The sequence below is a fragment of the Macroventuria anomochaeta genome (assembly GCF_010093625.1).
Source record: "Macroventuria anomochaeta strain CBS 525.71 unplaced genomic scaffold BU25scaffold_24, whole genome shotgun sequence".
Classification (NCBI taxonomy): Eukaryota; Fungi; Ascomycota; class Dothideomycetes; order Pleosporales; family Didymellaceae; genus Macroventuria; species Macroventuria anomochaeta.
In genome coordinates, this window is record NW_022985385.1 from 405,388 (window position 1) to 429,674 (window position 24,287).

At 51.8% G+C, this 24,287-nt stretch overlaps 11 protein-coding genes across 11 annotated transcripts; 4 read left to right on the plus strand and 7 right to left on the minus strand.

Moving 5' to 3' along the window:
* Nucleotides 1-243: 243 nt before the first annotated feature.
* BU25DRAFT_412427 (uncharacterized protein) lies at nucleotides 244-982 on the minus strand. The gene has a single exon (XM_033706789.1). The coding sequence runs from the start codon at nucleotides 601-603 to the stop codon at nucleotides 409-411; it is 195 nt and encodes a 64-aa protein (XP_033559971.1). The 5' UTR covers nucleotides 604-982; the 3' UTR covers nucleotides 244-408.
* Nucleotides 983-1,659: 677 nt separating this feature from the next.
* Nucleotides 1,660-2,810, minus strand: BU25DRAFT_345430 (uncharacterized protein; the record flags this gene model as incomplete). The annotated part of the gene is made up of 2 exons (XM_033703045.1): nucleotides 1,660-1,800; nucleotides 2,694-2,810. Coding segments are annotated over 2 exons (258 nt in total), but the record flags the coding sequence as incomplete, so codon positions are not given.
* An 818-nt stretch (nucleotides 2,811-3,628) lies between these two features.
* Nucleotides 3,629-4,664, minus strand: BU25DRAFT_412429 (uncharacterized protein). Its single transcript, XM_033706790.1, has 2 exons — nucleotides 4,176-4,664; nucleotides 3,629-4,124 (listed from the first exon to the last, which is right to left on the minus strand). The coding sequence occupies exons 1-2, from the start codon at nucleotides 4,518-4,520 to the stop codon at nucleotides 3,768-3,770; spliced, it is 702 nt and encodes a 233-aa protein (XP_033559973.1). The 5' UTR covers nucleotides 4,521-4,664; the 3' UTR covers nucleotides 3,629-3,767.
* A 670-nt stretch (nucleotides 4,665-5,334) lies between these two features.
* BU25DRAFT_423111 (heme-dependent catalase) lies at nucleotides 5,335-7,321 on the plus strand (the record flags this gene model as incomplete). Its single annotated transcript, XM_033708192.1, has 5 exons — nucleotides 5,335-5,585; nucleotides 5,640-5,805; nucleotides 5,856-6,020; nucleotides 6,067-7,065; nucleotides 7,118-7,321. 5 exons carry the CDS (start codon nucleotides 5,335-5,337, stop codon nucleotides 7,319-7,321), a joined length of 1,785 nt encoding a protein of 594 aa, XP_033559974.1.
* Nucleotides 7,322-9,208: 1,887 nt separating this feature from the next.
* On the plus strand, nucleotides 9,209-10,045 carry BU25DRAFT_423112 (uncharacterized protein; the record flags this gene model as incomplete). The annotated part of the gene is made up of 5 exons (XM_033708193.1): nucleotides 9,209-9,354; nucleotides 9,481-9,543; nucleotides 9,614-9,642; nucleotides 9,698-9,758; nucleotides 9,805-10,045. 5 exons carry the CDS (start codon nucleotides 9,209-9,211, stop codon nucleotides 10,043-10,045), a joined length of 540 nt encoding a protein of 179 aa, XP_033559975.1.
* A 1,696-nt stretch (nucleotides 10,046-11,741) lies between these two features.
* Nucleotides 11,742-12,719, minus strand: BU25DRAFT_308611 (uncharacterized protein; the record flags this gene model as incomplete). Its single annotated transcript, XM_033702095.1, has 1 exon — nucleotides 11,742-12,719. A coding segment is annotated over one exon (978 nt), but the record flags the coding sequence as incomplete, so codon positions are not given.
* A 496-nt stretch (nucleotides 12,720-13,215) lies between these two features.
* On the plus strand, nucleotides 13,216-13,942 carry BU25DRAFT_412435 (uncharacterized protein). The gene has a single exon (XM_033706791.1). The coding sequence runs from the start codon at nucleotides 13,567-13,569 to the stop codon at nucleotides 13,843-13,845; it is 279 nt and encodes a 92-aa protein (XP_033559977.1). The 5' UTR covers nucleotides 13,216-13,566; the 3' UTR covers nucleotides 13,846-13,942.
* A 56-nt stretch (nucleotides 13,943-13,998) lies between these two features.
* BU25DRAFT_111258 (uncharacterized protein) lies at nucleotides 13,999-14,505 on the minus strand. The gene has a single exon (XM_033700343.1). It carries the CDS (start codon nucleotides 14,408-14,410, stop codon nucleotides 14,153-14,155), a length of 258 nt encoding a protein of 85 aa, XP_033559978.1. The 5' UTR covers nucleotides 14,411-14,505; the 3' UTR covers nucleotides 13,999-14,152.
* Nucleotides 14,506-17,939: 3,434 nt separating this feature from the next.
* Nucleotides 17,940-18,429, minus strand: BU25DRAFT_412439 (uncharacterized protein). The gene has a single exon (XM_033706792.1). The coding sequence runs from the start codon at nucleotides 18,219-18,221 to the stop codon at nucleotides 17,991-17,993; it is 231 nt and encodes a 76-aa protein (XP_033559979.1). The 5' UTR covers nucleotides 18,222-18,429; the 3' UTR covers nucleotides 17,940-17,990.
* A 505-nt stretch (nucleotides 18,430-18,934) lies between these two features.
* Nucleotides 18,935-19,746, minus strand: BU25DRAFT_396587 (polysaccharide lyase family 3 protein). Its single transcript, XM_033704840.1, has 2 exons — nucleotides 19,347-19,746; nucleotides 18,935-19,282 (listed from the first exon to the last, which is right to left on the minus strand). Exons 1-2 carry the CDS (start codon nucleotides 19,722-19,724, stop codon nucleotides 19,046-19,048), a joined length of 615 nt encoding a protein of 204 aa, XP_033559980.1. The 5' UTR covers nucleotides 19,725-19,746; the 3' UTR covers nucleotides 18,935-19,045.
* A 2,194-nt stretch (nucleotides 19,747-21,940) lies between these two features.
* Nucleotides 21,941-24,223, plus strand: BU25DRAFT_396590 (mitochondrial carrier). Its single transcript, XM_033704841.1, has 2 exons — nucleotides 21,941-22,100; nucleotides 22,147-24,223. Exons 1-2 carry the CDS (start codon nucleotides 22,065-22,067, stop codon nucleotides 23,950-23,952), a joined length of 1,842 nt encoding a protein of 613 aa, XP_033559981.1. The 5' UTR covers nucleotides 21,941-22,064; the 3' UTR covers nucleotides 23,953-24,223.
* The last annotated feature ends 64 nt before the right edge of the window (nucleotides 24,224-24,287 follow it).

Here is a 24,287-nt window from a genome sequence, read left to right on the forward strand (position 1 = left end):
TTCCATGATGTTCCATGGGATTCCATGGGGTTCCATGAGGTTCCATGGGATTCCATGAGGTTCCATGAGGTTCCATGATGTTCCATGAGGTGTGACTGGGTGGATTGTTATTGGCTGCAAGCCATGTCAGGATGACATCAAGGCCGGCTAGGGTCCACTGCTTTTGGCTGCAGTTATCAGCCAATATCCGGTGATGCATGAAGTGGAGGATAATCTGGAGCTTCTTGGCAGGTGATATGAGAACCCTTGACCGCCTAAATGGAGGTGTTTCTGTTACAATCAAAGGACAACCCGCAACAACACTGAACAAACAGGACTACGCAATGATATGAGAGGAGCCAAGGAACTGTAGTATCAATTGACTTGAGCAGTGGGCCGCGTTGGCAATACTCAGTATGATCATCACTCTCAGTGGAGCAACTCAAGCGACCTGAGCAGTGGGCTGCATTGGCAACACTTGGCACAAGTGGTATACTTGGTACAATCAGTATACTCAGTACAAGCAGTATACTTGGCATGGTCAGTGTAACGACGCAGGCCAGTAGGGAAGATGTCCAAAGTAAGTGTGAGTCCACTACGAGGCATATGGGAGTGCTGGGACATTGAGAACACTAGGATTGAATTCCCTACACCTATAGGTCTTGTACAAAAGGATACAGAAAAACTGCTCTATCTAACGACTGTGCCAAACTGATTAAGTACACAGTTTGGAGGGGAATTGGAACTACCCTTGTCCAGGTGACAAGGATGCAGTTTGCAACCGAAAAGGAGCAGTGTGCGGCAACCTGTAGGAATCACACCACTATTGGGGTGCTTTTGGTCGTAGGCGTTACAGTCAGTATACTCAACACAAGCAGTATACTTGGTACAATCAGTATACTCAGTACCAAGCAATCCAAGCAATCTGAGCAATCCTCTGCTCATGTATATAGCAAGTAGACACACTGCCCTTATAGCATTGTGTTCAACCTTGTCAATCAACTTTGTTATTGGAATCTCACTTGCTCTCAAGCCTGTAACGACACAGGTAAGAGAGGAACTCCGATATGGGTTTGAATCCGCTACAAGGTGTATGGGAGCACTGGGATAGATAGAACTAGGAGTAAACCTCTATTCCTATAGGTCTTGTACAAAAGGATACTCAAAAACTATCTACCATAACTATGTACACTGCCCTGCTTATATACCTAACAGTTCGATGTAGCTCGGGGGATACCGGTACATAGTAGGGTAGGGATTGGATAGGAGTCAAATAGCAATCGTGTGAGTAGTATGAGGAAGAACGGTTGGTATGGTTCTTACAAAGCCAGACAGTATACTCTGTACTACTCATTGCAACCAGTTGCCACGGTCTTTGACTAGATGACTACCTGACTATTACAAAGGTTATTACAACCCGCCTGGATAGTCTACCCCTGACCACCCAAGCTTAGCTTAGGTGACTGTCAACCCCTACGGCTTTCTGTACCTCTGCTCATCCCCAAGAACCAATCAACTAGTGTCTACAAGCTTTGCTTAAGGCACAAATCGCAACAAGCTGTCCCGCTACATAGCTCTTTAGAGCTACGTCTTGTAAATCTATCCTGCTACTACTGTCTTAAACACTGTTCTGTCCGGCTGCAACCCCGCCCCCTGACAGTTGCTCCATTTGATAAAGAGTCAGTCGGTGTGACGGTTAAGGAAGCATGTAACCCAGCTCTCAGAGACCTCATCACCAGCAATTTCAGTTGCAAAATTCTGGATCATTTGCCTTGTAGGAGGTAGATGTTGTTCTGTAAGACCTTTGATATATTTCACATGCTCCTCTTATTGTGGCGCAAGCTTGCATTGTGCAATGGCAGCTTCTTCATGTGGGCGTGTCTCACCCGTTGCATTGCGTGTCAAAGTTGAGCAAACAACACCATGCTTGTCAGCTATTTTTGACCATGGGATTTCTTCCTCAAAAGGTACTCTATCTACATCTGCAAGTGCTTTGTTGATACCTGTCATTGTTGTTGTGTTGTGTTGAGATGAAAAGGTGATGCATAACGCGTTGGGCGCATCCCGCGACTGCGCGCATCCCGTGCACGGACACGGTAGCGTGCCATCTGCTCGCCATGTCGCGCAGGGCGTCAGAGGTCAGGATGAGATCCTGCGACGGTTGTTCAAAGCGTTTTGCGATGTCGATGGACGATAAGACGCGAAAGGAGAGCTCTGGTGTAACTGCACAATCGCGCTCGTGGTAGATCCACGATCTGGTAAACCATCGGTTTTCAATGATTGACCGAAACAGCACCTCTGCTTCGGCCCAAAGTGGCCTAGGATCCGTGAATTGATCAAGATACAGTAGCCGACCTTCGGTCATGCGTAGTGAGTTAAGCTCTGTCAAATCCTGGAGGCTTCGAAGCACTGATGTGCCCTCAATGCAGAAGGTCAATACAATCAGGGCATATCGGCTGAGCGCGTATATCAAATGCATATGACGTAGGTGGTTCTAAATACCTTACAGATCGTTCTGATAGATCCACAAAGCTAGTATGTTCTTCGATATAGCGTACTGTACTGCACGGTATACCACATGGTCCAGTCCGAGACTCGTGAAGATATCCTTGTCTTTAGTAAGCTCGGCCAAATAGTAATGGGGTACCCATAGTTTTCCAAGGGGGATGAGAGGGAGGATGTGCACGTGAGTCCTCTTCAAGTATCCACTCTACTAGAAATTGCTCTTGTTCCGGAGTCAGTTGCTGTGGTTGTTGATGTGCTATTGCGTTGGGTTGACAACCGTTGATGCGCTCTTGGAGGGTTGATTGGGGAACACCATAGGCCTCAGCAGCCTTCTACTGACTTGCAAAAACACGAACATTAAGATTGCTGATAGCAGATTGTATTGCAACTTCACGGGCATCCATTTTGAGTAGGTGGTGTTGATAATATAGCACGTTGAATGATATGTGACGCGTTGTGGTGTGGCCAATAACTATGTGTTGCAGTAGTTGCAATGAATGAAGGTGTAACCGCGCAAGGCAGTAAGTCAGGGCGAAACCGCGCGAAGCAGTAGAACCAGTATATTGTGTTGTTCTCGTTGTTCTGTGATTGCCTCTCACCGGGCCATCAGGGTCTGTTTACGTGACGTATCTGTCGTTCAGACAGAGGTAGAAAGTGTCTGTTGGAAAGAGAAAGAACACTGCACCAAAACACGTGGCACACATGACCTCTTTACTCCATAAACCATCACAATATGTGGCCGAACACTATATGGCCGAGCTTATGTTCTCAGGGATGTCGCCCGATCACTCCCAAGTGTAAGAAACTGCGACATACCAGCAGTCTGCTGGGGCCAATGCGGTACGCCTCAGGCGCATTGCACCGTGCTCTACTTCAGTTTACACGCGCCTGCCTAGAAGTCAGCGCTTGCATCACTTGGCTGCAGCATGCAACACATCCTGAGAAGACTGCGTGCTCATGGGCATGTCAAGACAGAAGATGCAGGTGAAACAATGCAGGGGAAATATTTCAGAAAAATCCACGTATAGGAGAAGAAAGGGGAGCAAAGCATTGGTGCTGTTCCTTGGAAGTCGTTTACAGTGACAAGCACATTCACAAAGGACATTTATATGAGATGCCATACATGTTAGTGTATCGTATCATTGTGCTGTACACTAGTGACTGCGTAGATGCTGTCGAATCGAGAACACCGAAACTCCGTCCCAATGTCGAGATACCATAACGCCTCATCGTAATGCGTCTTGTACCGTCGCGCTCCCTTCGACCACCAACATACACACAATTTACTTCTGCGACGGGTTGGGGCTGATCGTGCCCTCGGGAAATTTGCGGAAGAGATCGGCGATGTGGTCAAAGATGGCGACTGGCAGACCAGCGGGGCCCTCGATGTACGGGTTCTCACCGGCAGCTGGGTGAGACCTTGATGGAACGAACATCTTGGTCCTGGAGAAGCTCTTGGCCAAGCTCTCAGAGCTGCCGTGGTTCTTCTCTGAGGTCAGAGCCTTCTCGAGTGCGGGCAGATCGTCACTCTCCTCCTCTTTGATGTGATGCTCGAGGTGCTCGTACAGCTTCTTCAGCTGGGGAACGTATTCGGCATCCTGGGCGCTCATGTTCTGGAATGTCTTAAGGAGCTCCTTGAGCTACCTGGTGTTAGGACATGTCAAGAGAAAGAATATTGGACTCTGGCTTACCGTGTGGTGATGCTTACGATCCTTCTCAGCATGTGCCTTGCCCTCCTCGCCCATATACTTCTCCATGGCCGGGTAGACGATCAGCTCCTCGGCCACTGAATGACGAGCAAGCTCCCAGGTGAATTGGTTGCCATAACGCGTCTGGTGATCGACGTCCTTGGAGTTGACAATCTCCTTATAGTACTTCTCGAGATCGCGGTGATCGCTGGTGATAGCTTCGGTCAAGGCTGGTGCATGCAAAATCTGAGAAGTCGCAAATGCACGGCTGTTGATCGAGGCTCCAGCTGCCTGAGGCCTGAAGGCAGCCCTGGCAATAGGCGAGACGAAGGTACGAGCGGAAAACATGATAAATTGGTCAGTACGGTAGGTGTGGTAGAGTTTGGCGAATGGTTATGCTTGTGTTTGGTATTGGTAAGAGGCTCTGCCTTCTACAAGCTCATCTTTATTGGCAGGCATTGTCACTCGAGCTCTACGTCATGCTCTCGCAACATGTACGACGTTGGTTCAGCACAGTCCATGCCTTCTCTCCTCGCAGGTACAAACATCGCAAGCTCGATGCAAGCTCCTGCCAGGGTTCAGTTTGCTGACTTTCTTCCCAGTCTGATTGGCTGGAATATTGCCCATTGCTGACAATCGTGATGCTCCAGGGGCTCGTCAAGGTGGAGCCCCTCGAAATGCAGCCTATTGGACGACGTCATTGTTACACTCCATCGCTTACGATCCACCATGTTCACCGCAACACGCCAAACACAAAACCCATCCCTCGGCACGCATCCGCGGGCTACAGACACCGACCCAATAGAATGGAATTGTTGTAGAGTATCATCCAGGATGCGGCCAGGATAGGAAGGCGTTCACCCTGTATGCTCCCAAAGCAGACATGCAGCAGTGGATACAGCAAGGCATCATCCACTCACCTTGCAGCTATCAACACGCTATCTCATAGCTGTCACGCGCGTGCCACGTGAACGCGCCGAGCTTGGTGTTTAACCCCTCAACTCCACGCGTCAACAGTATGTCACTTTGACAGCTATGCAGCAACAAGGGACCCGTCATGTACTCGACATGGCCCTTAGTATGCTCCCCGCGCCCTCTTTAAGCTCCCTCGAGGCCCACGATGGAGATTTCGTCCAATTTGCCCCAGAAACTCAAAGCAGCCATGGCACCTTCCAGCACCAGCGCCAACACCAACCAAAACGACCCTCTGCAGCACCCACTGCAAGCTACAGCTATGGCAATTCAGGGTGCTGTTCAGGGTGAAGGTCGTGCCCCTCGCATGAGCCACATGGCTAGCGCCAATGAGGGTCCTGCGGACATCATTGCTAAGGTTTCTGGAGCTGTTCAGGGTGGAAAGCGTGAAGATGATGGTGCTTACTTCACCAACAACGAGGGCATTCCCTTCCCCGACCCGTGAGTTGTGCGATGTTGGTCAATGGCCAGAGAACCTCAACTGACCTCGCACAGAGCACACAGCAAGACCATTGGCGGTATCCCGGTAGCCAGCGATGTCTTCTTGTTTCAAAAGCAGCAACACTTCAACCGGTCGAAGCAGCTAGAGCGCATGGTTCACCCCTGTGGATCTGGAGCTTTTGGATACTTCGAGTGCACAAAGGATGTCTCTTCTCTCACAGTAAGTAATCCACTGTGAAATGTCAAGAGTGAATGCTGACAGACGTTCAGAAAGCCAACTTCTTGTCAAGTGTCGGTGAGAAGACTCCCATCTTCATTCGGTTTTCTACCGTCACACCCGGACGTGAGTTCCCTGATGAGGCCCGTAACCCGCGTGGTTTCGCCATTAAATTTTACACCATGGAGGGCAACTACGACATTGTCGGTTTGAACTTCGTAAGTCTGTCTTAACTATTTGAAGGCGATCTTGCTAACTATGCAGCCCATCTTCTTCTGCCGAGACCCCATCCAGGGACCTGATGTCATTCGATCCCAGTACCGCAACCCCAAGAACTTCCTGTTCGACTACGATGGCATCTTCGACTTGCTTGCTTGCACGCCCGAAGGCAACCACGCCGGTCTCATGTTCTTTAGTGACCACGGTACTCCCCAGGGATGGCGCTTCAACCATGGATACGGCTGCCACACCTTCAAGTGGGTCAACGCTGAGGGTAAGTTCGTCTACATCAAGTACCACTTCATCGCCAAGCACGGTCAGAAGCAGTTCACACAAGAGCAAGCCACACAAATGTGTGGTGAGGACCCTGATTACTCGAAGCGTGATCTCTGGGAGACCATCGAGAGGGGCGAGGAGGTCGAGTGGACTGCCAAGGTTCAGGTCATGGAGGCTGAGGATGCCGACCCAGACAAGCTTGGCTTCGACCCCTTCGATGTCACCAAGGTCTGGCCTAGGTCGCAGTTCCCCATGCAGGAGTTCGGTCGCCTTGTTCTGAATAAGAACCCTGAGAACTTCCAGCGTGACGTTGAATCAGCCGCCTTCTCACCCGGCAGCATGGTCCCCGGTATTGAGGATTCGCCCGACCCACTTCTGCAGTTCCGCATGTTCTTCTATCGCGACGCTCAGTACCACCGTATTGGTGTCAACCTGCACCAGGTCCCTGTCAACTGCCCGTTCATGGCTAAATCCTACGCAACTCTGAACTTCGATGGAACGATGCGTGTCGACGCTAACCACGCCGGCAACAAGCAATACGCACCCAACAGCTTCGCACACAAGTTCAGGCCAGACGTCGCCGAGGCACCATATCAGGTCTCTGATAACGTCATGAGCCGCAAGAGCCACTATTGGCACGAGGGCAAGAAGAACGACTACGCACAAGCCACAGAGCTCTGGTCGCGTGTCATGACCGAGGAGCAGAGGAAGAACACCATAAAGAACACTGGTAACATGTTGAAATTCGTTACATACCCTATCATTCAGGTAAGCTTTCCTCATCCCTATCATGCCTAATGCAATGCTAACACCCACGTAGAAGAAATACCTCGCACAAGTGTACAACATTGCGCCCGACTACGCCCAGGGCATCTACGATTTCCTTCCCAAGAAGGAGTTCGCGTTCTCCGAGGTCGAGGAGCTTGCCGTTGATGCGCACCTCTGGTACAAGGAGAAGAAGTTCCGTCCCAGCAATGGCGAGAAGCTGGTCGGCTATACCCCGCCTATGCCCATTTACAACTAGATTCTGGAAGTCTACCGTGATACCGCATGAATCAATGAACCAATCTAATATGAATGCCCACTCGATCTCCTCCCCTTCTTGTGTCGATCTCTTCTGTGGCCGTTGGAGGTATCGTGGATATGATCCTGGTACTAACAGAAAGCAGTCAGCAGTCAGTCTTGTCGAAACCGTAGTGAAGCTGCTGATACCTTTGACCCGAAAGAGCGGCGGTAATGGCTCAAGCCTTTCTCATTGCTGCTTCTTTCTTCTTTTTATCGATTTTGTACAACTTGTATCCGATGCCAATAACCGCAAGGACCAAGCCGGTGCAGGGCTCTCCCCCAGACCACTGAGCTGCCGATAGGCCTGCCCCTACAAACTGTCCTCCAAGCTCGTCGAAGCTGGCCATGTTTGGTGGTGTCTAATTCGTGTTGGTAAGTTGACGCTGGTTCTGTGATAAGTGGCGGAGAAGGAGATGAGGGTTGTCTTGCTTATCGTCAGTCTGTTACAGTCAAAGGGTCTTCAAATAGGCTTCCGAAGGTTGCCAAGTAGGGCGGTGCTCTACGGTGCCCGTCAACAGGTATTGTCTGACAGCGCAAGGCAGACTGGACTTAGTCGGCATTTGCCTGGTGTGTCTCGGATGAGGTGCTGGGAACAGGTCTCAGGCTTTGTGGAGTGGTTGTGGAGGAAGCTGAGTCAGCTGTGCTAGGATGAGCAATCATCTTTTGTTCTGGCCACATCAAGCCCTGAGGTCAACAATGTCACATCAGCAATATAACATAATCGTGCTGACCGTAATGGAACGACGTTCCTGAGGTTATAGGGCATTCAAAGAGGCGCAGTCCTGAGTTCCTTGTGGGCCAAGGGCGTTACTATAGTCGGTCATTGTGGGTCCTTGTCATGCAAGGTCAGCCCAGCGCTGTGAGCGTACTGAATCCACCTCGGCTCCTGATTACAACAACCACTGGATATCATCGATTTTTGGTGCGATAGTTCTGAGGGACATCAGATTTGGAAGCATCAGCTTGAAGGCTTGCACTGGTTCGGATGGCCATGGTCTTGCACTGTACGGCCCTTCATCATTACTGGTAGGCAACGGAGACATTCGCCTCACAAGGCCACAATGCCAACTGCAAACAAAATCAGAGGGTGTCACCTATGTTTTACTTCTCATCCAATTCCTTCCCAGTCTCACCACGCCCTTTCGAATTCAAACCTAGCAGCCCTAGATTGCTTGAATCACGAAGACTGCCTTACGATAAAGATAGGTCCATGGAATACGATAACAAGAAGTTCATGGACTTGATTACATAGTGGTCATAGCCCCGTTCAAAGGGGTTGAAGCTGAAAGTGGCTCATGCAAGATGTTGAGGGAAAGCTCGAAGTCAAAGTAGTTGACATGCCGAGCAACGAGGCAGATTGGATCAGCTCCAACATGCTGCGTTATCATCAAATGCAACACTCGATGTTCGTAGTTGGTTGGCAGTCTTGCTGGAGTGTTTCAGCTGCATCGGTCGAGCGAGGCTGAGCAGTATTTTGTCTCGCAACGAAGCAGAAGATGGTACCCGCCCTTCAGCCGTAGTAATCTCCAAGGCTGAAATATTCATAAACCTGATATTAAGAAGTTTGTGTTCACTTGTGTGGGTCATGTTTGCGGTTGAGAGGCAAATACTGAGTGCGTTGTGACAATTGCAGCCCAGCCTCGAATCAAGTTGGACGGCAGCTTATCGAGCAGGATACTGGACGAAGATGTCTTTAAAGCGCATTCGACATTTGCCCGAGTTCTGCGAGATTCAGCCTCACTGGTGTGGCACTCGCGGTGATTCGGCTGTCCCTTCGTTAACAGTTATCTATATGTGTGAAGCTCAACTTCCACAAGGCACGTCCGGCATTGCTTTGAAATAAATCATGTACAACACGAAGTCTTCCTGCAAGGCATTTTGCTGTGATGTCAGCCTGACGACCACTGACCGGAAGGTCAAAATTGTACCTGGAATCCAATACTACTTAGATGGTGATCGAAGTCCGAACAATGGCCCAATAGTGATCGCCTCGTAAGGATTACCGGTGAGCGGAGGCAAGCTTCATGGGTGACACATGGCCCCAAAGCTCATACTCCGATGATACTCGAATGATCAATTTGGCCTGTGAGCATCGCGTCAGCATCAATCAGATTGTAGTCGATTGAGGAAGGAGGTCGAACTAGATGTGTCGACGCAACTTAGTGGTGGTGCCTGTATGAAGTACGTAGTCGCTGATGTTGTTGCCGTGTCTGTCTATCTTTACCTAGTTGTCATTACTTTGAACTCCAAGCACTTCAAGACACTACGAGAGTTCTGAAAGTAAGCGCAGACACAGCCATCCTCATATGCTTGCGATAGGCCTCGTGACCGACAGTTGCAAGTATAAGCACCCTGGCCCGCACACCAGGTCAACCTCAGGAAACAGCACGGGTGCGGTACGAGCCTCAAGCGGCGCCTTGAACGCTTGAACCCACCTTCTAGAAACAGCAAGACCAACAACAACACATCAACTCTCCCACCCAACCGGTATGGCATAATCGGCACCGCTAACGCGCCGCACGAAGCCACCACGTTCGGCGACCACCCACGTGCCCGCGCGGCTCGTAACGCGCCTGCACGACGCCAACACCAGTCCATGACGCGTGCTATGGGATTTTCCCCGTTTCCATCGCGATCTGGAGAAGGGGCGGATTCACAATGCCTCGAAGAGGAAACTGCTTAGTGTTGCGGGACGGAGATATTTCCTGCTGTTTTGCAAGGTTCAGGGTCCAAGGGCCCGTCCACGATATGAGACAAGCTTCACGGGGCTTCACACCTCGCGTTCGTATTGTCGCGGTACCATTGGTTCGCCGAGGGGTTTCTGAGCCAATGGGATTGGAAGTTTGTATGACGTAAGAGAGAGCCCGTGATTGGTAGGGAAAAGCATCCCCGGTTGTTCCAGCGGTGCAAAGTGATTGGCGTAATTTTCCTCCTGGCTCTGCTTGCGTGCGATTCGCTGGCGGTATTTCAGACGCATGGCCTGCTAGCTTGCATATCAGAATGAAGGCAAAGGGTTCTGGAACGCACTACAACTGCCGTAACTGCACGATACGAGCAGTGCATCTATTGTCTGTTACATGTGCGAGCTACGTATACGCCCACCGTGAGTAGTCTGGGTAGACAGGGCACAGTGTGGCTGGCTTCCAGAAGCCCTCATTAGACGTTGTACTGCAACAAAAAATTTGGAGGCAAACACCACGCTCCGAGCATTCTGCGAGAGAACACTCGGTGCTCGCAGTTCGCGTCCACCGGACCGAAGCAGTACCAAATAGTATCAGAAACCGTTGATCTTACACAGCCCCCCGCTAGCGCCCGCCGTTTGCAACTGGCCCTCCCAACTACGAACGTGGTTCCAGTGCTGTCACCGTGTCACTGGCGTGCTCTGATTCGCTCAACCACAGTCCACAGCCATTCGCACCACCACTGCAGATCAGCTATCGTTCGCGTCTCAAAGCGCGCTCATTGGACACCAACATCTACATCACCCTTACCAACCTCCTCTTTCAGATTCCACTCGCACCACTCCTCCAGACCCTTTGTCCAAATTGACGAACCCCGCAATCACAGATGCTACTGCAGCGACGAGCGCCATCCTAGCCCTACCAGTGACGCACGACCTGGATTGAGTTTTGCTCCGCAGCCAGTGCGGCCTATAGCGCGCGCAATGGCAAACATTGCCGGCAGTTCTTGATGTTCGCCTCTTGATTCCCATCAACGTTTTTATGGGATTTAGGCATCAGCCGTGTGGAAAATTACGTCACGCGCGCTGGTTCGGAGGGTGATCTGTGGTCTGACGTTGCGCCTCTCCACTGTTTTCATCGTGTCGGCCTTGATAGCCGAGGGAGGCCCTGGTTGCGTAACCTGAGGATTTTGGCAGGTGGGATGAAAGATTCGGTGCCTGAGCCTACGCGTATCTGTTGGGTCTTGTGGAGTGAGCTGATTACATCAAGGTAAGTACCTTGAAGGTGACTGTGGGGTCAGGTATTGATGCAGCGGGACGTCGATGCGAGTTCTTGTGGAATGAGACTGTTGCTGTAGCAAAGTCACCTGTGGGGAGATGGGCAGTCACGAAGGCCATCACCAATGTCGCGGAGTAGGCTGAGTTGGTGATCATAATCGCTCATATTTAGTGTTGTTATATCGTACTCATCCGCATCGTACTAAACGTCATTTCCTTGCAGTTGCTTTTGTTTCGCTAAGCCTTGAATGCAACGCCTCATAGAAGAAAAAATACAGGAAGAGAAGACAAAAGGCACAAGTGATCGTCCACTATGCGACCACGGCCGGGGTATCATGAAGAGTTGCCGAAGATAGAACGCCAAAGATCAAATGCATCGTGCCATGAAGCACGATCAATCAAATCATTGCTGAACGTCCAAGTCATCTTCGTAATCCTTGAGAAGCTCGAGACCACCAAAGCCATCGACGTCAGGGGTTGCGCTCATACTGCCTAAACTAGGCACGGACTCGTTGCTGTTTTCGCGCGGTCGCATTTGGTGTATTGAGGGTGATGCGTGGTGCTGCAGAGAATTTGTGCGCGACGCACTGGGTGCCTCCATGCCAAGTAGGTCTCCTGCACATCGAGCAAGGTACTCGTCGACTGCCCAGAAGCCACAACCAGCATGGCGCAGTACCTCGTTCTTGAGGCTGAGAACTTCTTCTCTGAGGATGGCAACACTTTCCTTCAAGGCCTTATTCTTGGCGGAGAACTCGCGGGCACGACCCTCGAGGCCACCGATGTATTCCTTCTTGCGCTGGCGGCACTTATGCGCGGCGACTCGGTTCTTCTCGAGGTGTGACTGGCGAGCAGATGACACCTGGAAGGGGAACCCGTCCGCAGTGTAGGCCTCGACCATCTGAGGCTGCGACTTTGGTCGTCCACGCTTGCGCTTGGGAGGCTGTGGGTTGGCAGTTGCGTCGTCGTCCTGTTGTGTTGATGCATTGGCCTGAGCTTGGTTGGAGGCAGATTGTCTGCTGGTACGTCGGCGCTTCAGGGACGGCTGGCTGTCCTCGGGCGTCGATTGCAGCTGTTGAGAATCCTGTGGGGGTGACTGTAGGTACTCTGCGCTGTTCGTGGGCCAGAGGGACTCGTTCATGAGCTCCTCGACAGGGATGGAGCCTTCCCTGACAATGCGGGCTGAGTCTGCTGGTGAACGCTCCTCGGGTGGAGTGATCTGTCCAAAACGTGCGGTCGAATGGGTCAAAAGAGCTGGAGGGATGGTGAATGCTGTGGTGGTGTTCATGGGTCCAGAGCTGCTACCGAAAGCTGTCCACTTATTCTGGTGTTTTGAGGCGTCGCTGAAAGCGGCGTAGGCATCGTTGGCCCAGTCGAAAGACTGCGGTTGCTGAACCTCCATCCTGGTAAAAATCCAGAACTGTGAAAGCTGACGAATGAATCGCCTGGCGGAACACTGTTGGCGAAGAGACAGCGCCGGCGAGATGCAAAGACTGGGTCAAGTAGCGGTTGTTTGTTTGGGTGACAGCTGTCTGGTGACAGATAGTCGGAATACAGGGCTATATGTGGCAAGCAGCGAAGTGAATTACCGTTCAATTGCGCAAAAGAGGAGGGATGGGGAGGTAGAGTTAAACACGCAGAGGAGGGGTTAAGAAGGAGCAGGGTGGTCAGGCGGTAGGAGCTACTTAGGCGGACAAAACATGGGAATCCAGCATTGGGGACTTACTTCCGAGATCGAGTTCCTCAGCTTTCGCATGCAAGGCGCTATATCTGGCAGGCTACGCTAGCAAGAGCTGCGATTGGGCAAGCGCTCCCTGGCGCCATGCTTGACGTCAGTCGGCTGTCCGGATCGGCGATCCCCATAGTACTGCGGCAGGGTATTCTCGCTGGCTTGCAAAGTGGCTTTTTGATTTCTCGACCAACACTGGCATCACGGCGCTTGTTCCTGCACCCTGGCGTTCCAAACCGCCCGAATGACACCCCTCGTGCTGCCCAATAATATCTTCTTTGACGGCAAGTTCAGCCACCAATCAGTATGACAATGGAACTCTTCTCCCCTCTCTACCTCACGGAATATGGAAGCTGTGTCTATTCGCCTGGGGATTTATCCCGCGGACCACTAGCATCAACTGCCACGCCAAACCGCGGTCCGCATCCCCACTCAGTTGAGCTCTTTGGCGAGGCGCACATGAACGCATCGCTGAACGAGAAGTGGACGCTGCGACAGCGGCTCCCTTTTAGATAGTGCGATGTGCCGGGTGAGACTGATTCTCGAAGGGGCGATCGCCCGCTACTTACTGAGTCTCGTATTGTGCATGCCCCTGGTGCGGCAGATGTTGAGATTCACTGCCGACTGTACCCCCTTGAGCGCTTCTGAATTCAACGCAGATCGTTCGCTGTCGGAAAGACCTTTGAGCCACCGGTATCAACACCTTACAAATCAGGCCGCCCACACTTGCTTTCAACTCGTGCGGTATGCTGGCGTTTGCAGAGGTCTAGATGCTCTGCAAGACAGACGTGGCCCGTAGCTCCTTTGCAGCAGTCTACTAACCCCCAATAATTGCGGCTAAGGTCGAATCGGGCTAAGTTCAGTCCGTCAGGAACGCAACCAAAGATATGACGTGACCTGCATACGCCGAGAGATCGGCCAGGAGAAATCTGGGGCTTGTACCCGTGCCACAATTCAACCCTTTGCTCGTCTCAGGACGCTCGAGTCGACAGCTGAAAAGGTGACCAGACGTTGCAATGACCGCCTTGCTGGAGTGGCTCAGCATGGCCTGAGTCTTGCGTGGTAATATGTCAGTTCGACGAGTTGCATCTTGCCACAGTCCCGGCCTACTCGTCACCAGGAGGTGCGGCTCTGTGCTTGACACGGCAGCGATAACAGCTGTTCACCGACTCGTGTACGCTACGCTTCATCTCTCCTATCAGCGTGGGATGCCTTGAACCGAAGCATGGGTGACTGCAGCAGACCCCAGTTGTGCATTGCCGCTGTCTCCCTGGAAGTGCCGATCTGCACTCAACATTTCGATCATGCCATCGTCGAAAACTTGCAAAATGCCATGATCCCATTTTGAAGAATTGCATGTGCATCCGTGCGAGAATCTCTCACATCATAACTGTGGGTCCCGTTAGAACGGTAGGAACGCCGATAAACGTTACCTGCGGGTCCTTCTTTGCCTCATGAACATGGTGGGTATTTATCCCGCCGCCTATGAGAGCAATCCGCTGTACGGCGTCGCATTCTGCGCGCTCGACGTGCAGCGACGAAGGCAGGGTCTTCGTGCGCTGAGCCGGCGCAAGTCGTTGGATAGTACTGCTCGAAAGGCGCCTCGACATTCACAGCTTCCCAACACGCCTTTCACTCCAGAACTGGAGCTGATGCAAACTTTTGGTAAGTAATTGACCCCTACAGCTACAGGTCGAACCTTGTCAGGGTACACTCACGGTGAAATCTACACCTAGCGTTGTACATCACCAAAATGTTCGATGGGGAGAAAGTTCGGAATTTTCGGCGTCTTGTCCCAAAACGCGCACAGTCCGGCTTACTCAAAACGTAAGCTCCACCAGACTCGAATCAGAAACCTGCATTCTGTAGATTCGCCACTGTTCAACCGATTTGTCACTGCTCCGTGTGGATCAGCCTGCAACACGCATCACACCGATTTTCTTCTAAATCGACGATCCCAATACTCCTAATCGACAAACAATATCTTGCTCGGTTCACATCCGAGACGACCGCATCCTGATGCTTCACACCTTCCGCGGCTCACCCGGATATCCCCATTCAGATAATCTGCGACATTGCTGGTCCCCACTTCACGTGTTCGAGTGCTCAAGCTCTATCCGGCACGAACATTCATTGCCTAATCTCGTGTATTGGGAGCATGCCCTACCGCTCTGCGCCTAATCTGTAGGCATGATATGATCTTGCAGCGTCCCTCCATATGGTGAAGCAATTCCCGAGGAATTGTGATCGCTGGCGAGCAATATGCCCTGAGAGCGCATGCTGTCGACAGGCTCTTTCATAAGGCTGACAAGCTGAAGCTGCAGATTTTACAAAAATCCGGCACTCTTGGGCAACGGTTGGCAACTAGCATGTCATGGTCATGGTCCTTGGCTGGTACCGTACCCATTCTACCGGCGGAGTGCTTGCTGCCTGGCTGAACAAAAGGATTCTGGTTTCAATGGCCTGAATAGCTATTATACGCCATCGTTGTGCAGCGACTACATCGCAGGTTCAATTTAACACTGTCCGACTTACACATGTGCTTGCTATGACACTGGCCCGACTTGTCTATTATACCAAGGCAGGCGACTGATGTATACGCGATTAGTGGAAAAGGCCACAATCACAACTCAATTCGCCATTATGAGCCTTCAGGCAACTTGAACACAGGCTTACGTGTCCCTCACGGGAATGCTGCGCCCATACTCCTTCTTTACAAGCAATCGCACTGTCTGACATCTAAATCACCTATACCCTCATCACTGTTCGGCACACTACTCGATGCACAGTGATGATTGGTGGCATACATTTGCACAGGTATCAACACATCTTCCTAAATCCTCCCCGTTTCAGTAATTCGAAGTCAGAGGAATTTTTCATCGGCCGGGACGTTTTTCAGCCGTTGATTGATTGATTGGTTCAACGTCCTATGTGCATCTGATACTATGGAGGATGAGAGGTGCTACTGTACCTCTGGTAATGCAAGGGTTTAGTTACAAGGGGTTGAGTTCTATGAAAGTACAAGAGATAGTGAGGGTCTAAGCCCTAAAGATGAGTGAGCTACGGGTAGCTCACATCAAGGTGTAGGAGATAGGTGTAGGAGATAGGTGTAGGAGGATAGCAATGCCAGAAGGTTAGTATTTGGTGTTGTAGAAGGGCTCTGAGGGAGCTCCTGTAGTCGATATGGCAGCTCAACAGAATGCAGTTGGCGGGACGTTTTTCAGCCGTGTTCGGCAGTCTTTCGGCTCACACAGTTTTCTAGTACTTCTTTTAGTATCTTGAAATCTTGGTGCAACGCTTACTGGTCGGCACACTCTACCTTTTACGTCGAGAAATTCGACATTGTTCGCTTCCCTGGGTTACTAGCGGTCGTCACCCGAAGCAGATCCACCGAACTTTGAGGCAAGTTGTCGCATCACCCAAATTCTACTCGATTTGCCTCTTTCACCGCTTCAATCCCCATCGCAATAATGCGCCAAGTACACTTCGCCTTTGATGTCAACAGGCTGCCACTCTGCAGCTCCTTTATGTTCAGTCCCCACTTGGGCAATCTGAGACGCTACGGGGACTGGTCGGGATGTTGGCTCCAGTGCATGGAAGGAAGAAAGAGAGGAACGGAGTCTCGATCGCGAGGGTCTTTTTACAACGTGTCCTCTTTGTATAGAATGCGTGTGCCCTTACGGAAGTCTTGCAAGTTCTGCAGGCAGGAACCGTAGGCCTTAGTAAGAGCGTTGCACGAGGAGAGGTGGTTACAAGTTAAAAGTGACGACAGTTTTGATATTTTGACACAGAGACTTTGTTCCAACAAGCGTGGGGGGAAGACACTGCACTGATAGGCTTCAGGAACTATTGCGCTGCTGAAAGACACTCTGAGATTTCACCCTCCATTCCTCCGCAGACACGCCTGCCATTAAATCGCATACAGCTAGAACACGATCTCAGCGGTTAATTGTTGACCGCTTGAAAGGAAGAAGACATTGTGTTTCCGCCACCTACGAAGTCAATCACTCAAACCCCAAGAAATACTGACCGGCCACCCCAGTGTCTAGCATCAAGGGCTCATGTCTCTTTTTACCCCATACTGTACGCTGTATCACCTTTCAATGCTGGAAGAGGTCTTTGATATCTATGCAGCTATGTACATTGTTTCTCGGAAGCATGCATGCGCCGCGTTCTTCCTATACAATGTTTGCGGAAGTGTTCTGCACGCCCAATCATACTCGGCCCTCCTTTATGGCAAATTCAGCCATAACCGATTATATCCTTGAATCCCAACTCTTTGTCTTACATTTACACAAAGAATTCGCGATATACTGCTTTTTACTCACGATGGTCACAACGATGTACCAGTTGCAGTAGTTCATGCACTCGGTTGATGTACAAATTATGAGAGCAACTTATGCCGCTCATTCTCTATCTAACCATCCCAGGTATCGAAGTTCCTCGCACAGCCATGGACCGTACTTCTACAACTTGTTCTTCGTACCCCGCAAAATATCACCCCATCTCCGCACCACCACCAATATCACAGAAACCCCGCCGCGTGACACCTCGCTTGTGGCACTGCATGCTGCATGTGCATACACGTTGAGGCACGTTTGTGGGCGGCTACAACTTCTGGGAACATGGGGGATGTGATTGGCCGGGGAAAGGTTCCCCGGCGGGGATGGGGTTGTAAGTGCAGAGGTGAGAACGATTGAAATCACCGTTGTGCCGCGAATTAGCGCATTTCGTCTTGGTGCTTGTTGAACACTACACTATACTGCCCTATTTGATCTTTGAGAGGCATTGCTGGGCTGGCGATACGATTCCTTACGGCGCGATGTGATTTTTTTGCAGCCTGCGCACCCATCTGCCAAGGCGACTCGTCTACCGGACACTGTCGAGCGAAGACGGACGAACCCAGTGAGAGGGGCAAAGAGGGCCACAATGCCGTTTCTACAATCACTGTATCGCGTTCTGACGTTCTGGCGACTGGAGCACCAGTGTGAGGTCAGTAAAAGCGTCTAGCCAGGGATGTGAAAGCTGATGTTTCCCAGAAACAACTAGAAGAGTTCGATCCAGCGTTCTCGAAGTTCGTATTCTATCAGAATCTAACGCCGAACGAGGTATGCAAGCCCCAGAACTTCCCAGGTGGATCACCGGATAGCATGGTAGTATGAAGGGAGCTGACATTGTAAAAGAGTATGTCGAGTTTCGGTCGGCCGTCTTGTCAGAGTGTGCGAAATTAAAGAAACTGTCACGGTTTAGACTACGCAAGGAGAAGCCGACTATATACTGGCCCTGGAAGTCGCTATTCCAGAACAGTATATACCAGGGTAATAGGGTCTCAACCGAGACCACAACATATTTAGACACACAGAATAGTGCAATACAACCTCAGTTCAATCCTTCAATTCTTTCCACATGCGTACGGATCACTCACAATCCACCGCCACAGAAAGGCTATGTATGAGTTTACTGCTATGACCAGATCACTGGCGCTTGTGCATACAGCCATCATCTCCATTTTCCACAGTCTTTACTTCTGTACCGCGTAGTCAGCGGCGGAAGGACAACAGCTTCATACAATAGTAGCAAAATCAAGCGTGCCAAATATCATAGCTTTTACATGGTTTGGCTAAATGCTTCAGTCAGGCTTTTGCCTTGAACAAAGACTTAACAGGGTCGTTAGATCTGTACGTAGTAGAACACTTCCAAGTAACAGCGAGAGACATTCCCTTGATAATGGGCAGGATGCCAAAGACGCTTGTTCAAGACTGAAGATTCAGTCGCAATGCCAGCAAGTACTCACTAGGATAATAGTTGCACGGTCTAGTTCGCGGTTTTCAGCGCTCCAACGACTTCCATTTACAACCTGACATCAACAAGAAGAGAGTATATACACCATTCAATCACCCAATCACCCAAACCTTCAACCCCTATCAATCTCCCACCTCTTTACCCATTCCCAACAAGCCCCTTGTAGTCCTCGCGCCACCACCAGATCCGCAGAGTCCTTAGCAAACGTTGATATCAGCATCTGTGTAAATACACGCCGAGCTAGGACCCGAGCTGACCTCCTTCGGCTCGTTGCCCGGGCTCGTACCCTCGAACTCCTGGCAGATAACGTCTGTGCCGGTGATGCAGGAGTTCGTAATCGTCGCGGTGTCGCCGAAGTTAGAGTTGATGCCGACGAGTGTTGCAGTGCCTCCGGATGCTGTGACTCCGTCGATTTTGACGTGGCGCTCGCCTTGCTGGGAATTGTTAGTGGATTGCTCTGCACGTATGGGAATGAGGGAGAGGGAGTGGGGGGCTTACAGTCTTGCAGTTACCGCACGAGCGGTACAGCTTGCCGAAATCCTCAACGTAGAAGCCAGAGATGGAAATAGTGCCCACACCGTTGTGCTGAACAACCTTATCCTTCGCGCCCTTCGCGCCACCACCGGAGACAGTGCTATCGCCATCACCCTTGAAGGACAGAGCGTCCTCGCAGACTGCTTCCCACCAGACGTTTGTAATCGTGCAGGCACCAGCGCAGTGCACGCCCTCAATCTGGTCAGCGCCGATGATGACGTTGGAGAGGGAGCCGCCGTCTGCGACGATGAAGACGGCGTCGCTGTCGCCGCCTTCGCCGGAAGAGCAGGACACGCCTCGGCCAAATTTCACCATGCCGCCGTCGAAGTCGGTGACTTCCATGGGGGCTGAGAGAGTGGATTCGCCAGCGGCGGTGGGGAAGGTGCCGGATGCGCTTGAGTCGCCGCTGCTGGGCGTGCTGGGGGTGGTGGAGTTGGAGCTGCCGCCTGAGGAACTACCGCCAGAGCCAGATGACGAGTCCTCATCACCGGATCCCGAAGAAGAATCTTCATCACCAGAGCCAGAAGAAGATTCCTCGTCGCCGGAGTCAGAGCCCGACGAGGTCTCTTCGTCCCCAGATCCAGAAGATGTGTCCTCATCTCCAGATCCTGAAGAAGTCTCTTTATCTCCGGAGCTGGAGTCGTCGGAGGTGCTCTCGTCACCTCCACTGGTTTCCTTATCATCCGAGCTGCTCTCTTCCTTGTTCTTGGTGTCCCCGGTGTCCTCGGAGGAGTCGCTGGAATCGCCAGAATCGCTGGAGTCGTCCTTAGAATCAGAATCAGAGTCGTCTGATTTGGCCCTGGAAATGCCAACGAACTTGCTAGTCGCAGAAGACGGCAGTTCGAAAGGAACGGTGCTCAGATCAGCACCACCAGTTGGGAGTGCCGACGGTGCAGCAGTCCAAGCAGGACCAGATGGCTTGCCACTGAAGTCAGGAAGACCAGTTGGGGCAGCAGTGCCGCGGGAGCCAAAGGCGCTGGATGGGAAAGTGCCATCGGAGTAGCGACCACGGCCGGCTCCCTTGCCGCCCTGCTCCTCGGTATCGGTGCTGTTGCGACTTTCGCCGTGGCCTCTGTGTGGTGCGGCTGAGGCCGAGAAGATGAGTGCTGCGGTGGCGATGGTTGCGAGACTGAAGCGCATGATTGCTGCTGGATCGACTTGTAGAAGAGTGTGCAAGAGTTGAAAACGAAGAAGTCTTCGCACAGCAAATGAGAGACTTGAAGAACAAAAGATTGTGGCTAGCACAGAGCTGAAGTGAAAGATCGTACAGAAGGGACCTGCACAGGAAAAGATGAAGAAGAGTTGTTGATGCTGATGATGGACAACAGACGCATGATGCCAGAGTACCTTTATACCTACCTTCGACTGCACAAACAACTCACTCGAAACAAGGCGCATATGCCAAGTTGTCGGTGGTGGTCTACTCGTGGGAGCCTCTAGCTGAATGGTGCCATGCACATATTGATCGGTATGTTGAATCGATCAAACTGATGTCTTGGCATCCCAAGTGCCTGAGTGGAAAGCGTGGTATCGTACGTATGCGCCAAGAACGTTTGAGAGTGATAAGCAGCGGGATATCGAAAACAGAACGTTGTTGTTTCGGACGTTGTTCGATTCAGTGAGGGTGGAGGGCTAAGATGATCGACGTCTGGTCGAGCACTCAATGAGAGGAAAACGCGCGTTTCAACACAAGGGTTGCTGAGCTTGGCTTGGTACAAACGGATTGACGAGAGCAGGCATTGAAGATGCAACAGCGGAGACAGGCGTGGTTGACAGCTCTGAAGCTATTGTTTCACGGCGGAGGTAGTTTCATGAAAGCTCCGCATAGCGAGAACTCTTGGCTGAAGCGCATGATCATGCACGATTCGGTCTTATGGAGTACAATTGGCTTGTTTGTTGACTCGTAATAGCTATAGATGATACTCATCGACTCGATGGCGTTCACGGTGGGCGGGATTGTAGCTGGGCGTCATGCTATGCGTCCTATAACGTCAATAACGCCTGAGGCAACAATGCTCAGACACTCAACCGGCAATGCAAGCGGCAGTCACGCCCTAAGGTTGGCAAAGATAGAAGGATGATGTCGTGCGTTTAGATGTGGCCAGCGCTGAGAGTCGCAACTTCCTCCTCGATAACGAGTCTGTCTCGATGAATCCCAATTGCTGGTCAGATTTCATATTGGAGGATACTTTCAACAGCGATCATAACCAGAAGGTTCTCGCAGTTGCTTTGAGTGCTCCGTTGTCTACTTTCGTGGTTGATGAGTCAATACCGGCCACATGCTTGTTGTGTGGCGCGTGCTTGTGTACTGCGGCTTCACTGCTGCCACGCATCATGTCTGCTCTTGCACGTGCAGTGAGTCTATCATAGCGACTCGGCAGCTACCGACGGTATCTGAGCGATGTTGCAAAGGTACTTTCCGTGCAGCTGCTGATCGGTGGTGGTGTTGGTCGAGTCTTCACAAGCGCAATAAATTTTCTACTTTCTACACCTCGGCTCGGCTAGTTCAGCTGCAGCTTCAGGATGACGTCTTGTCGGGTGTCACAGCGGATCCGTCTCCGCGAAGGCCATCATGAGAGCTTTCCCCGCGTTTCTGTATCCTCTTGTCGGAGTGCATCTCCTTGATCAAGTTGGAGTTGTTTCTTGAATGATTCCTGTCGGTCCATCGGCAGCACCATCAAGATGAGCAGTTACACATACATCTACAACTCGCAGCTGGTGAGCTCCGATCACGTCAACACCAGAGCCCAGCTAACGCGTATAGGATGCGTTCTCCCTGTACCACCTCACCCACGAGCAGGCGACAAAGCCCAGCGCTCTGGGTCCCGCCTTGCCGGCGCTCGGTCACGCAACGTCCGGCGCATTAGGAACGGCCGTCTCGAAGCTCATCACATACCCTCTCGACCTCGTCGTTACGCGGCTGCAAGTGCAGAAGCAGCTCCAGGGCGAGAACGAGCGGCCGAGGTACAATGGCATCCTCGATGCCATCGAGAAAATCTACGAGCGCGAAGGAGGACTGTCGGCCTTCTACAATGGCATGCCGCACGAGGTGTTCAAGGGCGTCACGGACAGCTTTCTGTTCTTCCTCGCATATTCGTATGTGAGGCAGAGTCGGCTGGCCGCGAACGGTGGACGCAAGAGCCTGGGAGCTATGGAAGAGATTGGTGTGGGTGTGGTGGCCGGCGCCTTCTCCAAGCTCTGCACGATGCCCATCCAGAACATCGTCACCAGGAAGCAGACAGCAGCAATGACGGCACTCGAAGGAAGCACAGGCATACCACCAGCCTCAAGCACACGAGACATTGCGTATGAGATCAGGAAGGAGAAGGGATTGCAGGGCTTCTGGTCAGGCTACTCCGCCAGCCTCATACTGGCGCTCAACCCATCTCTCACCATGCTGCTGCACAAAGTGCTGTTGCGACTCCTAGTATCGCAGGGCAAAAGTGATGACCCCGGCGCACGCGTCACGTTCCTCATCGCGGCGACGAGCAAGGCATTGGCCTCCACCATTACCTACCCGTTCCAGCTTGCTAAGACACGGGCTCAGGTCTCGTCCCAGAAGCCTACTGAGGTCACTGGTGAGACATCAGAATTCGAAAAGGCAGAGAAGCCATTGAGGTCGAAGGCTATCCGTGCCAGACAGCGTACTGTGTTCGCTACTGTTTTACGCATTGCACAGACCGAAGGCTTCGCGGGCTTGTACCAGGGTCTTGGTGGAGAAGTGCTGAAAGGCTTCTTTTCGCATGGTATCACGATGCTGATGAAGGAGCGTATTCACGCCGTCATCATCAACCTGTACTATGCGGTCTTAAAGTCAATGGAGAAGTTCCCTAGCCCTGAGGAGCTCAAGCAGATGGCAGCGGACAGCATCGAAGATGGCAAGGAGCGGGTGGGTGATACCTACACGAAGGGCGTTGAGGTTGCTGGACAAGCGGCTGAGAAGATTCAGGACGCAGTTGCACAGGGATCTGAGCAGGCCCAAAACCTATACGAGAGCGGCAAGGAGCAGGTCGGCGAGGCATATAACAGGGCCACCGAGGCAACGCAGTCTGCAACGTCGACTGCACAAGACGCAGTGAGCAGCGGTTCGCAGAAGGCGCAAAGCCTGGCAGAAGCTGGAAAGGAGCAGGCTCGCGGAGTGTATGCGAATGCCGCCGAGACAGCACAATCCGTAACATCAGCTGCACAAGAGCAAGCGAGTGGAGCATACAAGAAAGCAGCTGAAGCAGCTGAGTCGGTCACGTCAACAGCGCAGAGACAGGCCAGCGACGCATATAACAAGGCAAGCGACGCAGCACAGTCCGCGACCTTGACTGCCCAGGACCCGGCCAGCGGTTCGTACGCAAAGGCGACCGAGTCAGTAGAGTCAGCATCCTCAACAGCACGGGGACAGGCTAGCGAGGTTTACAACAGGTATACCCAAGCAGCAGACTCAACGACATCCAGCGCCCAGCAAGCCGCCAACACTGGATCGCAATCTGACAGTCTGGTAGAGAAGGGCAAGGAGATCGCAAACAATGCTCAAGAGCAGTCGAGGGACATCGCAGACACATATGGTAAACACGAGTAATGGTTTAAGCAAGGATGGACAGCAGCAGATTGCACATATACCCAGGTTTTCTTCTCACATGTATACGGTGGTTTCATGAAGGTGATTGGGATCCCATGACCGTTGGCAGCAGCCTAACGTTGAAAATTGCATGTGACGCCCAAGGTTGTAATGATTCACACCAGGAATATGGCTTTCTGATGGAGACAGTTGAAACGCAGATTTGGCGAGAGTGTCGTGAACACCTCCAGCCTGGGTCTTGGATCCACGAACATGCAGCCGTACCTTCCTCCGTTGGGAGGGGGGGGAGGGGGGGGGGCGTATCGATAGCAGTTGCAGCCAGCCGTTTTACCAGC